The sequence below is a fragment of the Octopus bimaculoides genome, chromosome 4 (assembly GCF_046866305.1).
Source record: "Octopus bimaculoides isolate indiv1 chromosome 4, ASM4686630v1, whole genome shotgun sequence".
NCBI classification, from domain to species: Eukaryota; Metazoa; Mollusca; class Cephalopoda; order Octopoda; family Octopodidae; genus Octopus; species Octopus bimaculoides.
This window is the reverse complement of record NC_142931.1, coordinates 142253434-142270409: the sequence shown is the minus strand read 5'-3', so window position 1 is coordinate 142270409 and position 16976 is coordinate 142253434. Positions and strand designations below refer to the sequence as shown.

General features: G+C 36.0%; 1 protein-coding gene across 2 annotated transcripts in view; it reads right to left on the bottom strand.

The window, feature by feature from the left end:
* The window catches only part of LOC106877930 (protein argonaute-2), a 63133-nt gene extending 49982 nt beyond the window's left edge, over positions 1–13151 (bottom strand). For both annotated transcript variants that reach the window (XR_016241713.1, XM_052967533.2), the window contains exon 1: positions 12209–13151. Coding sequence is in view for 1 of the 2 variants with exons in the window: in XM_052967533.2 (XP_052823493.1) it covers positions 12209–12230 (22 nt within the window). In the remaining variant the exon portion in view is untranslated. The remainder of the gene's footprint in view (positions 1–12208) is intronic.
* Positions 13152–16976: the final 3825 nt, after the last annotated feature.

Below are 16976 nucleotides of genomic sequence, written 5' to 3'. Positions count from 1 at the left end.
CATCTTGTTTGTTGTTAACACAACATTTCGGCTGATATACCCTCCAGCCTTCATCAGGTGTCTTGGGGAAATCTCGAACCTGGGCTCTCATTCCTAAGGTCTTTTTCGATATTATTAATATTATTATCACTATTCAGGTCACTGCCTGGAATCAAACTTGGAATCTTGGGGTTAGTAGCCTTCACTCTTAACCACTACCCACGGGCATATGGCATAGTGGTTAAGAGCACGGACTACTAACCCCAAGATTCCAAGTTTGATTCCAGGTAATGGCCTGAATAATAATAATATTGAAAAATACCTTAGGAATGAGAGCAGAGGTTCGAAATTTCCCCAAGACACCTGATGAAGGCTGGAGGGTATATCAGCCGAAACGTTGTGTTAATAACAAACAAGATGAGGACAAATATCTGTCAAATGTAAATAATGTACATAATTCCTCATCTCTTAAATATAGAGCTGTATTATTATTATTATTATTATTATTATTATCTTCATCACCATTAAGGCAATGAGCTAGCATAATCATTAGCATGCTGAATGAAATCCTTAGCAGTATTTCGTTCATCGCTACATTCTGAGTTCAAATTCTGCCAAGACTGACGTTACCTTTCATCTTTTCAGGGTCGATAAATTAAGTACCAGTTAGAGTACTGGGATCGATGTAATCTACTAGTCCTCTGCCACCAAATTTCAGGCCTTGTGCCTATAGTAGAAAGGATTATTATTAAGTTTACACACACACACCACCTCCAGTATCTGTTTACCAAATGCACTCAAGGAATTGATTAGTTAAACCAGGGCTATAACAGAGGGCACTACTCCAAGTGCAGGGACTGAACCTAAAACCTCATGGCTGTGAAGCAAACTTCTATATCACACAGCCACACCTATCAAAAAACACAGGCACACCCTCTCACACTCATCCAACCTATCTTATTTGTAAGATATATAATCTTGTATACATCTTAAGAATGTTCTACTTCAACCCCGAAATACATCTTTCAGATATAAGTCTTCTCACATTATAAGTATAATCATTTTTCTACAGGCAAATGCTAAGTCATGAGAAATCCCCTGTAATTAAATGGTACAATGCACTTTCCCCTCTGAAATTTATTTTACTAGACAAAAGTCTTTCATATATCCATTTTATTAAAACAAAGGTTCAGCAAAGTCTATCATCTCGATACAGTGTTCATAAATGCTGAAATGAAACACTAGCTTAATAATAATTAAGTTATTTGACTAAATTCTTTGTTATATTTAAAGTAATTGAAAGAAACAGAGAATCTCAAAATAAATACTGTAATGAAAGGGTTAAAACATCAGATGGCTAAGAGTAAAACAGCAATTAAAGGGATCTATATGTACAAAATGATTGAGAATCACTGTTTAAGAGCATAGATGTGACTGTGTGGTAAGAAGTTTGCTTTTTAATTTAAGGGCTGAGGAGTCGGAATCGGAAACTATTAAGGGGTAGCTGGAGTCAGTAAAACTATACCGACTGATTCCGACTCACAATATCTTTATTCTTTAATATAAACCATTTATAACATATAGGCTGACTCAAAGTACAAGCGTATGTATATGCTTTATGAGATATGGTGACCCAAATCAGTTAATTCAGTAAAGAGGAGTCAGAGTCAGAATTGGGGGTGCCAATAGTACAGGAGTCAGAATCAGAGATTTTTGTTTCGACTCCACAACCCTGTTTTTAACCACATAGTTCCAAGTTCAGTCCTACAGCATGGCACCTTGGGCAAGTGCTTTCTACAATAGCCTCAAGCTGACCAAAGCCCTGTGAGTCACTTAGGTAGATGTATGTACATTTACATGTGTGTATGTGTGTGTATTACTATCTCTTTGTTTTGACCGCGAGATGAGTGGCACCATCATGCAAGCAGCACCCTTTGTTTTTAATCTATAGAAGCATGTCTGATCACGGGAAATTATCATCTTACGTGGAAACAGATGAGAGACTGTGACAGGAAGAGCATCTGGCCATAAGCAAACCTACCTCAACAAGTTCTCTCCAACCCATGCAAGCATGGAAAAGTGGGCATTAAAACAAGGACGATGATTTCGGCTGACACAGACCAACAGTTTTCTCTCTAATCAGATAAGTTTATCACAGTTTGGTAGAGGTGGGGGCAAGAATTCTGTTACTCCCATCACTTGCTTGATTTTATCTGAATTTCTGAGATGAAGAAACTATCATTATTATACCCCGATAATACAAGAGGCACCTTAAGAACACCAGAGGGTGTGATAGCACACAATGTGACTGTATGCAGCTAAGAAAACTAGTTCAAATATCTAAGGGTATAATGATCACATCACATACGTCTTTCATTTAACCCTGTAGCATTTAAACCGGCCATATTCCAGCCCAAATATTCTGGTCTCTCACACCTACCCTACAATGTCATTTTGGAGATAATCACATCACCAAAATCTCAAATTTCCAAGATAATACAGGATTAATTTAAAACATTGTGAATAAATTTTTTCTTTTTTTTATTGCTCACAGGGGGCTAAACATAGTGGGGCAAACAAAGGGATTAAGTCGATTACATCGACTCCAGTGCGTAACTGGTACTTATTTAATCGACCCCCCCAAAAAAGATGAAAGGCAAAGTCAACCTCGGCAGAATTTGAACTCAAAGTAACGGCAGAAGAAATACCGCCAGCTTGCTAACAATTCTGCCAGCTTGCCTACCAACCACATGGTTCTAGGTTCAGTCTCACTGCGTGGCACCTTGGGCAAGTGTCTTCTACTATAGTCTTGAGCTGACCAAAGCTTCATGGGTGAATTTGGTAGATGGAAACTGAAAGCCAATCATATATATATATATATATATATATATATATATATATATAAATACATTCATATATGTATATATTTGTGTCCGTGTTTGTTCCCCTACCATTCCTTGACAACCGATGCTGGTGCTTTTATGTCCTCGTAACTGGAGGTTTGGCCAAAATAAACTGACAGAATAAGTACTAGGCTTACAAAGAATAAGTCCTGGGGTCAAGTTGTTCAACTAAAGGCGGTGCTCCAGCATGGCCGCAGTCAAATGACTGAAACAAATAAAAGAATAAAAGAAAATATGCATTCCAGTTGACAGAGTAACCTGAATGGTAATGGGTCAAGGATCGAGTTTGTCAGAAGGACAGTGTTTAGGGACTTAGCAGACCTTCCAAGATTGGTGAAATTGATGCAGTTATTTTGATTTTGAACAAGTTAATGGCTGCAGGAAGGGCATGGGGAGGGAGAACAAGTTGGGCTGCTAAGAAATAGGTCCTTGGTTTGAAGTTCTATTTGTGGCAGTAGTGGATAATGGTAAAAGACATGGTCTTTTAACATGTAGATAACAAGGCTGACCCAACGATATTTCTTTATTGCCCACAGGGGCTAAACATAGAGGGGACAAACAAGGACAGACAAAGGGGTTAAGTCAATTACATCGACCCCAGTGCATAACTGATACTTATTTAATCGACCTTGGCGGAATTTGAACTCAGAACGTAAAGACGGATGAAATACCACTAAGCATTTTGCTTGGCGTGCTAATGATTCTGCTAGCTCGTTAGCACCATTTCGCCCATCTATGGTACTAAACGTTTGCCCGAGGTGCCATGCAGTGGGACTGAACCTAGAACCATGTGGTTGGGAAGCAAATTTTTTATTACACAGCAAATATTTGTTGGAATGATTTTTTTCATTTAAAATTCTTAGACGTATGTACCAACTACCTCATTCAAATAGATAACTTTTAGGATATCACCACATTTAACATAGCTATCGGTCAACTGAGGTGGGCATGGATGTCACATAGCATAACAACTGTCAGTGTCCTTCCTGTTTAACTCACACCAGAAAAAACTTCAGGAGGCTATCAAGTTTATAAAGATGATTATCTCCTTGGATGTAATTTAAAGACTAATTGTATTGAATCACTTGATTTGGTAGAGTTTCTACAGCTGGATGCCCTTTCTAACACCAACCACTCCGAGAGTGTAGTGGGTGCTTTTACGTGCCACACACATGCAAGTGTATATGCATACACACACACATGCAAGTGTATATGCATACACACACACAAGTGTATATGCATACACACACAAGTGTATATACATACACACACAAGTGTATATACATACACACACAAGTGTATATACATATGTATGCACGCACACACATCAAGTGTATATGTATACACACATACGTGTATATGTATACATACACACACAAGTCTATAAGCACACACACACACAAATGTATATGCACACACACACAGAGTATATGGATATTTTACACACACAAGTGTATATGCATATGTATACACATACACACAAGTGCATATGCATATGTATACACACATACACACAAGTGCATATGCATACACACATACACAAGTGCATATGCATATGTATACACACATACACAAGTGCATATGCATACGTATACACACACACACAAGTACATATACATACGTATACACACACACACAAGTACATATACATACGTATACACAAACACACAAGTGTATATACATACGTATACACACGCGTGTATATACATACGTATACACACACGCGTGTATATACATACGAATACACACACACAGATGTATATACATACGAATACACACAAACGCGTGTATGTCCTCAGTCAAATCGTCCAACCCATGCTAGCATGGAAAGCGGACGTTAAACGATGATGATGAAATACACACAAACACGTGTATATACATACGAATACACACACAAGTGCATATACATGCGTACACACAAATGTGCACATACAGGTAATCTTTAAGTTTAGGGGGTTAAAAAAAAAATATTCAAGCGAAGTAACTGAACGTCTTACCAGTATTCTCCGTACATCTCTTTATAAATAAATCACACACGTGATTTGATTTATGTCAGGGTTAGGGTGTGATTTATTTATAAACAGCTAGAAGAAAACGGATAATACTGGTAAGTCGTTCAGTTATCTCCCTTTAATATTTTTATTTACTTTTTTACCCCCCTAAACTTGAAGATTACCCATATACACACGTATACAATGTATATACATACGTATACACACACACAAGTGTATATACAGACGTATACACACACACAAGTGTATATACAGACGTATACACACACACAAGTGTATATACAGACGTATACACACACACACAAGTATACATACGTATAAACATACACGTGTATATACATATGTATACACAAACACATATAACAAGTAACATGGACTGTTAAATCCAGTAAGAAACGATTAGTCCTACATGACGTAATCATCAATGATGCGATATTCTCCATTCTTGTTTATATATATATATATATATAATCGACATCGTTATGTAATGCCTGTTTTCCATGCTGGCATGATGTGTGTGTGCGTTTGTAAACACACACGCGTCTTCTCAGTTTCTAAGTCCTTAGTTCCACTGACATGACATTGGACAGCATGAGGCTACAGTAGGAGACACTTTCTCATGAAGTCATTGTGCCATGCAATAGAACCAAACTCGAAACCTTGTGGTTGTGAAGTAAATCTTTGAAAAGCCACACGCACCTACGTCTGCACCTCGCTGGACTGGTTTTTTTGTTTCTTTTTTAATAGTTAGAATGGTTTCGTTTGATAACAGATATCTATATATTCTATTTCAAAAGAAGGTGTTCCTAGTAACTGACAGTGGAGAAAATATTAGATGTTTATCCCTTTTATCTAATAAAATTATGGGTCATTTTTAGGAAAGGTCAAAGTTCATTATTTGTTGAAAAGATTGAACTGTCTGGAAATTTATCTTCTTTCGTATTGTTTCAGTCATCGGACTGCAGTCATGCTGGAGCACCACATTGTAGGGTTAGTCAAACAAATCAACCCCAGTACTTTTTTTTTTCTTTCAACTTTAGTACTTTATTACCAAACTAAGTTACAGATACATAAACAAACCAATACCAGCAATCAAGCAGTGGAGGACGACAAACACACACGTATATATTTATTCACAAGACATGTGCTTCCATACAGTTTCTGTTCACAAAATTCACTCACAAGGCCTTGGTTACCCCCAGAACTATAGCAGAAGATAGAGGATTACAACTAAACACAAATATATTATTTATTACATTCAATTCGCCATACATTATCCATCATCTTCTCCTTTACAGTTCAGGTATACTGAAGACCCCTTTTTGTCACTGCTTCAATCTGCGTAAATAAAGCGTTGGTGAAAGCAAAGAGTTGTCAGACTTATTTATGACAGAAAGAGTCTTCAGTATACCTGAAATGTGAAGGAAAAGCGGATGGATAATGAAACGAATAACGTATAGCGAATTGAACGCAATGTAATAAATGGTAATATATGTGTCTAGTTGTAATCTTCTAGAAGAGGGGTTTTCAAACTGTGGTCCGCGGGCCACAGAGGGTCCGTGGACAGCAAATACTTTTTATGGGCAATTTGATTTTATATATGTTTTTTAATCAAAATCTTTTAATTGACAATAAACCTATTTGTTAAATACTGTTAAATAAATAAATGTAAAAATATGTTATTTTAAGCAAATATTTATGTATAAATTTCATAAGCGTTTATAAGGGTAAAGCCTGAAATATAAAGGGGTTCGCAAGTCAAAAAGTTTGAAAATCCCTGCTCTAGAAGACACTTGCCAAAGATGGTGTGCAGCGGAGTGAACCCAAAACCACATGGCTACAAAGCAAGCTTCTTAACCACATAGCTATGTCTGCACTTATATGCAAAGAAGGAAAGAAAAAAGATGGGTTCAGTTGATTAAAATTTGCCAACTATTTACATATTGTGCATATCAGGTTTTAGGATATGTACATTGTGTTCCTATGCATTGTAGGAGACGACTAGGTTAGCAATTAGGAAGGGCCTCTGGCCAGGAAAGACTACCTCAAGAAGTCATGTCCAACCCATGATAATATGGAGACATTCTGGGGCATTTAACGTCCATTTTTCTACACTGGTATGGGTTAGATGATCTGACAGGAGCCGAGGGGTCAGACAAATGCGCCAAGCCCCAGTGACAATATTTTTTTTTATAAATACATTACTACATTGCTGGATCCATTTAATTCTGACATGTATTAACCAATGTATGCAAGAAAAGGTAGTTGTACATGTTTGGACATGCAAGTGTCATGTATTATTGATACTGGGGAGGAATATCTAGGTAAATAAAACATGGAAGCAGTGCGGTCAGATTAGAGAATGGCCAACTGATGCAGAATTGAGCAGCAGTAGTTTTAGTAAGCTGCACTATAGAGTTTATTAACATATGCCTGCATGAAGAGAATGGATGTCTAATCAATGATGAATTTTGCAGGCTAAAGAGGTTTTGTTTGCTATAAATAGCCAACAGTTCTATGATAAACCTAACAAAGAATCCATTGATTAGTGCTATGGTTATTTTTTTTATTTTTAAAGTTTTCTTTAGCGCCTGGACTAAGGCCAGTTACCTAGTTTCCATGGGGATAAGTGACCAAAATCAGAATATTCCCATGAATGGAACACCAATCCATTGCAAGGTTTAAGGCCACCAATTTTTGACACAAGGGAACAAGTCAATTACATTGACCCCCACCACCACCACCATACCCAGCTAGTACTTTATTTTGTCAATTCTGAAAACACGAAAGCCAAGTCGACTTTGGTGGGATTTGAACCCAGAACATACAGAGAGCCAAAAGACATGCCACAAAACATTTTGCCTGACATATTAAAAAGGATACAACATTACCTGAATGGATCTCACTGCAGGACACAAACATCAAAAACTCATGAATGCAATTAATTACCTGCAACAGACTAGCGTTCTTTACAAAACCTAGAGCTGAAACATTATCTCTATGGATTCTTGTGATTTATAAAAGGGTTTTGTATATCAGTATGGTCTTCGTGGAATTAAACATGTAGTACCTATGTTAAAAGACGGTTGACAGATCGTGGTGGGAGATTTGATTGGTACATTGAGCAAATGGTGTGACTACACAGAACCTACATTTGATGGTATCAAACAATGGTTCTCAGCCTTTACACTACCAAGGGCCCCTTTTATTTAAATGAGTTTTCCCCACGAACCCCTTTTAATATGCTTATCCTTATGTGTGTGTGTATGTTCTTTTCCCTAAAACTATATATTTATATGTGTGTGTGTGTGTGCTTTTATTAATTTTTCTATATGTGACAGTAGATTTTTATCGATGAGTTCATGAACCTTGGTTCTTTTCCCTAAAACTATATATATATATATATATATATATATATATATATATATATATATGAAATTTTAAATTTAGTTCACATACCCAGTACTACCATTGCGGATCATCAGGGGTCCGTGGACCATACATAGGTTGGGAGCTACTGGTTTAAAAGATGCACCCTAATTTCAGCAGTACATATTCAGGAAAATACATTATCGGTGCATTACAGCATGTAATATGGGCCCAACTTCACATATAGGACTCAGGGTGATATTTTGAGACGTTTTTTTGGCGGAGGGATAAAGTGTATCTTTTCATCATATCATACATTCAGAAAAACTGAAGGACCACTGCAATAAGTGTGTGAATCTGAGAAGGGAATACGTTGAATAAAGTCATAACTGATCCTCCCGTATTTTCTTTTACTCAAAGCCAGGAACTTTCCAACAGCCCCTCGTGTGTATGTGTGTGCGCGTGTCTATTTACAAATTTGTGGTCTTGTCCCTATACGAGAAATTCTTATTTCTCGAGCTCATAAACTTCAGAGAGACAGATACAAAAAACTGCTGATAAACTTAGTAATAATAATGGTAGTAGTATAAATCACAGCACTTTAAGTCTAGCAAGTGTTGTATGGTTTCAGAAATCTACGATTGTGATTCAGTTTCAAATCCCAGCTGAAGTTATTTCAGTCGGGAAAGGCATGGATGAGGCTACGGTTTTTCTCACTTCCCTTAAAGCAGACGGGATTTCGTGTTTAGCTACAAAGAAGCAAATACAACACAAGAAACTAACAACATAAGATCTGTTATAATTCGGTAACTAACAGTAATGATCTTGTGGTCACAATTAAGCCAATTAACCATTATAAAATGTCAGTTGGGAGAGGGTTTGCGTCACAGACTCAGATCAACGTGGTCGCTCGATTTGCTAGAAACAGCAGCCTTCAGTTACACTCTAACCATCTTAAGAAAAAAAGAAAGAAAGGATTGTATAACATAGTTCATAATATACTGTGCCTGGAGAAAAAACGGGATGGTCACGGTTTGGAAACTCCTCGGACTGTAGATCTGTTGGTCAGGGTTAAACAACAACAGTACCGTTTTATAAGTAGTAGTAGTATGTGGTGGTGGTGATGGTAGTGTCAAAAGTAATAGTGTTAACAGCAGCAGCAGCCAAAAATAATAACAGTCGAGCAATAGTGTTCAGCCCCGGGGCAACCCCGACCACCATTCACCTCAGCCGAACTACGATCAAAAGAATTCCACCTATGACCATGCTGTCTTTTCGCCAGACATCGTTAACTGTGTCCTTTCTTTGTTCAAGAACGAGTAATGATATGAAAGAGTCGGTTACTATTATTTCTAGCAAGTCCTTAGAACTCCCCTGCTTCACTGATTTGTTGTTATTCAGATCCATTTCAAAACTGGTCGAGCAGACTTGGGATCAAAGGCATTCCAACCGCGACCATCGTTGTTTTAGAGCTATCAAAGACTATCTAATTCTCATGTACTCTTGTATATTTAAAAGGCGGCATGGTGTTACTCTAGAGATTTCTGGTCGAGCAACCGTGCACAAGATACTTCAGTGACGATGATGGTAATGTCTGATACAAAAAGTAGTAATAATAGTAGTTGTAGTAGAACTAGTGTTATGTATGGTAGTGGTATACTAGTAACTAGAAACTATTTACTAGTGTTATGCGTGGTAGCGGCCTCGTAGTAACTGTAGTAATGATAGGTCTATCAGTAAGTAATAACAGCCAAGCTTCTGATAAAACAATACAATCAATGATTATTATACAAGGTAACGTTAATAATCTCATACACTGACACGCTGAAACAAATTTATTGAAAAGGTACAGTCGACTAATTGACTAACATATGACTGGTATTGTTTTAACGACCCTAGAACCGAGGGCAATATCTCCTCCCGCGGTATTGAACACGAATATAGTCTATTCTGTTTCCGTTATTCCACTGACTACACGGGTATGAAACAAATATATATATATATATACATGCAGATATCAATTAATACCACTTACTGGTAGAACCAGTAATAAAAGCAATACTCAGTATTCGACATACCCCCACCACAAACTCTCTCATATATATATATATATATATATATATATATATATATAAATAAAGCATACAACTCACTTTTTTTTGTTTTCTGTTAATATACATTACATGTTCTGTTAATTATCAATACTGCTTATTTAATGTTTTTGTCTGTATGCATACACACACACACACATGTATACACTGACATGTATACATACATACATACATACACCACATTATAAAAGTGTGTTATTTATTTATATATATGTATATATATACAGGATGGTGGAAGTGGAAACTTTATTAAGTTTTTTTTTTACAGCAAACCTAAAACTAGTGCAGAGAAAGTTTCTTTTTAATTGGGTCTTTTTCTTTATATATTTCTCTTACATAAAGGGTCATAAATCATAAATTAATGGGATTCAAGTCGAAAACTAATAGTTGGTAAGAAATATTACATAAAAACGAAAAGATATATTATTAGTCTTAATCCTCGAAAATTGCATACGTTAATAATGTTGGGGGAAAATAACTGAACAGCTACCCCCTTTTTCTTTTAATTATAACATAATTAACTTCCGTTGATTTGTCCTAAAATGTTTCTTTTTCGTTGGTTAATTTAGTTCAGATATTTTTCAGGAGCTTTTGAATATTTGATACTTAGCATAAACAAGAAAAGGGGCTGAAAGTATAGAGCACAAGCATTATTTAATACATTTTGCAATGCAAGTGACATACACAATTACCTTCAGCCTTCCGATGGAATTTTAACAACTTCGTTTCACAAAAACAAGTACACAAAAAAAAGCCGTTGTACTAAAAACACAACAACTATATCATAAAAAGTTATCAAAAGTCCATCAGAGGAAACTAGTGAGTGATGGTCACAACTTTTAAAGACCTTATATTGCTATTAATTTTTCAACCATTTAGGTATGTACTTAGTGCTCCCAGCATTTGATTAAAGTTTAGTTGCAAGACATTAAGAATTACTTATGTGTTTCTTAGTTAACTACTTATATGTAATCAGTTTTTTATTATACTTTCAATAAACTACTCCAATCAAGAACTTGCTAATTACCCCGCAAAAAAAAACAAAATTTTCAATCACTCGTGGTGCCTAAAGAAACCTCTAAATTTTTTGCCAATTACCAAAAAAAGAAAAAAGGTTTTTAATTACTCAATTTACGTAAGAAACCTCTTGAGTTTTTGTTAATTAACAATAATTTCAATCACTCATGGTGCCTAAAAAATATTTTTAATTTTTGCAAAGTACCAAAAAATTTTTTTTTTAATCACTCAATGTGCGTAGGAAAAAAAAATCTCCTAAATTTTAAAAAATTTCTTTGACAAAAACGAAAGGGTTGCACTGGAATTATTAACACAATTATGTGAGAGAGAGAAAAAAAAGAGAGAGAATTCTTTTCTCTTTTACATAAGAAAAATATTTTTCAATCATTCAGGTGTGTAATAAGTCTGTTCGTACCTTTTTAGGTGCTGTCGGCAAAAACTTAGGCATTACAAATAATTTAATAACCAACATTTATTAGTATTTATTTCGATTCATTTTATATACCTATAAAATGCAAGGCCATAAAAAAAACACATTCTATATTTATGGTAAGTTACCATTAGGATATATATTTATATCTAATTAAGTCTTTGCACTTGCTTAGGTTTGGTGCAAACAAAAAACTTAAGGGCAACTGCATAATCAGTTTCTGGTGTGCTTTCTTATATTTGTAAATTGGTTATGTATCTTAAAATATATGAAATATACATGAAGTTGAACCAAAAATTATAGAACTTTTCGTTTTTATTAATTAAAGTAGTATGCATAGACTTGGCTAAACGAATATGGGGCAAATGTTATAAGATGTAAACATACCTGGAGGCTGTGTAGGGTACATGAGGTAAGTATTGGGCTGGGATAAAAGTTGATGTCTTGTAGTGGTAGTTCCAGTTTCCAGCTGCTTGAAGGATGTGTTCGAATAGCAGGAAGGGAAACGTCCCCAGTTAAGTGACGGAATAAAGCGAAGGATAGATACTCATACATATATGACCGATTTAGAACAAGAGAACGACAAAAAAAAGAGAATATGGAGAGATAGGTTTATTTATGTGTGTATATGTATTTATACGTGTATATATATGTATGCGCGTGATATAATATATAGACGTAAGAAGGAAAAGTGCGGCAGGCAGAAGGCGGGCGAAGAGACAGACAAAGAGAGAGAGGGAGACAGTAGAGAGGGGAGGACGAAGATAGAGAGGAAGGAGTAGAAAAAGCGGCAGACACATAGAGAGAGGGAGAAGGAGTAGACAGAGAGGGCGACGAAGAGAGAGAAAGGAGTAGAGAGGCGGAGGAAGACAACAGGAAGAGAGAGGGTAAAAGATTGAAAGAAGGAAAAAGAGAGTTGAACAGATTTGATAGAGTAGAATAGGAATAGAAAGAAAAAGAGGTGAAGGGAGAATTATGCGAAGTAAAAAAAAGTGCGGGGAATGAGAGACTGAAGAAGGTGAGAGGGAAATGAAATAATAAAGATTTAAAAAAAGAAAGATAGACAGATAGAAAGAGAGAGAGAGAGAGGAGAATGGAAAGAGTTTGTTTGTTAGGGAGGGAAAGAATATAAGAGTTGAAAAAGAGCAAAACAATAAGAGACAGACAAAAAGTGGAAGAAGGCAGACAGCAAAAAAAAAAAGAAAACGATGCGTGGAAATGAAGGGAGAAGAAGACAAGTGTAAGAGGAAAAGAAAAAAAAAGGTAGAAGAGAAGTTATGGCGGTCGACTGTAAAATTCGAACTACTTTGTGACCCATATAAAACGTCCCAGCTCCAAACAACACGGAACAGGACTAAACTTTAATAAAACTAAATAGAAAACGAAAACAGAGAAATGAACCACGTAAAATAATTTTTCTGTTATTTTTTATTTTATTTTATGAATTTTTCTTCCTAAGTCATTCGCAATTAAAATCAATGACAAAGTCTAAGTGAGGGAGGGGGGGGATGATGAAATTATTACGTGTTCGCATAGGGAGGAGGAAAAAAAAGTGTTTTAGGGTGACCGAGTGGCGGGGTTAAGGTGACATAATAATATAAACTCGATTGAATTAATTATTATCATTGGTTCTGTCGAGGAAGACATCAAAAATAGGGTGTCTTTCACCTTAGGAAGTATTTTTATTTAATTTTTTTTATTCAGTGCAGTTATATATATATTGTGTTGTAGCTGTGTCTGTGTGTGCGCGCGTGTATAGGTGTGTGTGACTGTGTCTGTGTGCGCGCGCGTATGTGTGTGTGGGTGCGTCTGTGTGTACGTCTGGGTTATTTCTCATTGCGCTCACCTCCCACCGACACTTGCGTAATACAATAGCATCAAAGGGGAGCGAACTCTGTTTCATCCAAGTCATTCCTTTTTGGTGGCTGGGAGGAAAATATTTGTTATTGACCTCGATTCCGAGGTCGCGAGTTCGTATATTCTTACCGACGTTGTGTACCGAAAGATCGTCGTATCTTCTAGCAAAGGCATCATATATATAAACAATAACAATTAACAGAAAATAGAATTAGTAATCAATGTTCTATAAAGCATTAAATACGATGCCTGATTTCTGTTAATTAATATTTCTATTAATTAGCTCGTATTTCGCTCACTCGCCTCTACCGAGGTTTCATTTCCCCGCTTCTTACTACTGTAGATATTCGAGTGAGGTGCAAAACTCGTTACTGAACCCGATCTTTAGTCACGTTCGCGTTTCACAGTACCCTTATCTACCTATCTATATATATATATATATTCGTTTATATTTATATAAGGGCATTTGATAAAATTCTTGTAAAAGATTTTTATCCCATTATTGTATCTATCTATATATATCAAAGAGTACAGTATTATATGCCAATTGGCCGTAAAGGATCTAAAAGACTGTACACTTTGCTTAATATATTCGCTGTACTGACAAATATACGACGAGTGTATATTTTTTTTTTTTACTTATGGATTCTTAAACGACTATACGTGTGTGTGGAAATTATTGGTGTTCATATACCGAAAAAATGAAAGTCGAAGTTGAGATCGACTTTACCTTCCATCATCTCGGGATCGATAAAATAAGTACCAGTCGATGTAATCGATTTACCTCATCCCCCGAAATTACTGGTCTTGTGTCAAAATTTAAAGCCAATATATATATATTTTTAATTATTAGAGATAAGCACTTGGGGTAAGCTTCACTCACCCTGTTGTACCAATTTCGTTAACTGCTGCGTCGTTCACGCTCGCTTAAATCAAAAACGTCATAGTTTATTAGATCTTCCACAAGCAAAATATTTCGGTCAATGGAAGATTTCTCATTATCATTTACTTCACTCACGTTCTTGAGAATAGTATAAACTTTATCGTTGCGTTTTCCCCTCCTTTATAAGTCTGATGACTTCCTATCCTAAGTAAGAAAATAGTCATTATTATTGAGTAGAACATTCGATGTCGCGCATTAGGAAAAATTATTCTTGACTTATTTCAATACTTTTTAGATGATTTAAGTGGTTTGTGACATTGTATATATAAAAATTTTGAAGTTAACGTAAACTTCGTAAATTTCTTTGGGCGTCAGAAGACATTATAGCGTTCTCTTACGTCCTGAGTTCAAATCAAACTACCTCGCACCCTCATTTTGTGGTCGATAAAATAAAGTATTAATCAAGTATTGGAAATCGATTTAATTATTCCGATTATCTGTCGTAGTTTGTACATAGGATTACAATAGGTGACTAAACAGATTTCTAGATAATTTACTTTCATAATTTCATTTTTTTTTTTTTTTTTCATATTTCAACCAGGACACCCGTAGATTTACCCTCTCTCTCCCTCTTTTCCTCTTTTTCTTAATCTTTCTATCTGTATATGAGGAAGTATGTGTGTGACAAAGAGCGTATGTGAGAAAGAATGTGTGAGAGAGAGACGGAGAGAGAGAAAGACAGCGAGAGAGTGTGTGGGTATGTGTAGATGGAGAACTGCTCACATAAGACATTTAGTTACGTCCTTTTCCGTTTTCATTTCAAATAGTTGTTGGGACTGACTTTTATCATACTGAATTCATTAATATAAAGTGTTTGTCAAGTATTGGTCAATTGAACCAGTTACATCCTCTCCAGTACTGGTTCTCTTTCACTTCTCTTGTTATTATTAGTCAATTGGGTTTACGAATTAACTAATCGATCGTTAAAGCCTGTAAACTAGGAGACAAACAGACCTGAATCAAACCTATAGTAGAGAAGGCATGCTATTGGTAAGGTTGCGACAACTCCGACGAACCCAACTGACTGATTGATTTATCCAACGATTAATTAAACAATCGGTTAATTAATTAGTTAAATCGTTAACCAACTGAAATTGATAAAGAAAATGAAACAACCAGTGCGTGTGGGTTTATTATTGGCATTATGATCCTACCGAGATACAACAAAATATGTTTCAACACCCAAGTAACATTACAAATCTTGCATATCAAATACAGTTTTGATCATTTTCTTTTCCCCTTTTTGACTCAAATGCTTCTTTGAAATTAAAAAGATATCAAAAGGAATCAAACTTCTAGACCAAGTAATGAAAGTCATGGAGAAGGATATAGTTTGGTTGATCCATGATAGAGTGAACTTGGATGAGATGTCTTTTGACTTCGTCCTCAGAAATGGCACCACAGATGTAATATTTCTAATGAGACAACTGCAGGAGAAATACCTGGCCAAGAATAAACCACTATTTCTGGCTTTCGTTGATTTGGAGAAAACATTTGACAGGGTACCACATTCAGTAACTTGATAGGTTTTGAGGAAACTAAGTGAAGATGAATGGCTTGAATGGGTGGCTCAAGCTATGTATAAGGATGCTGTAAGTAAAGCGTGAGTTGACAATGACTTCAGTGATAAATATAATGTGAAAGTAGGAGATCAGCAAGGTTCAGTCCTCAGTCTTCTCCTACTCATCATAGTCGCCAAAGCCATCACTGAAGAGTTTAAGACCAGCTATCAATGGGAACTCTTATATGCTGATGATCTAGTCCTCATAGCTGAATCCATGGAGGAATCAGAAAAGAAGTTCCAGGCATGGAAGCAAAAACCTAGAATTGAGGGGTCTTTAGGTTAACCTGTTGAAGACTAAGGTTTAGAAAGTAGAAAACATAACAGGATCCTGATACCTTTGAGAAAATGGCCTTGCATAATATGTAGAAAAGGGGTAGACATAAACTCTATATACTGAATTGATGCACAGCTCTCAGGATATTTTTTGATCTTGATAAGCAGTCCAGATTTCAAAACAGATTCATGTTCAAAAGTGACCACTGTTCCAGTATGTCTCTTTAATCAATCCTCTGTTGCATGTGTTTAGCAGATCCCATCAGGCTCACAGAATGCTTTTTTTTTTTTCATTTTCTGCAGCGTTTCAAGGATGCTGAACACAGTGAAATGGCTAGTTTCAAAGACCCAGAAGTGAAAGTGTTGAGCTTCTGTGTGAGGGATCAGTCACTTAGAGTTGATAGTCTGCTTCAGGGCCATCTTAGCCTCTGCGGTGTAACAAGCTAATGCATTGGTCCCTATATTTATTTATTTACAGCAAACAACTTCATACAAAGATTAGAATTCAGCCCCTGGAT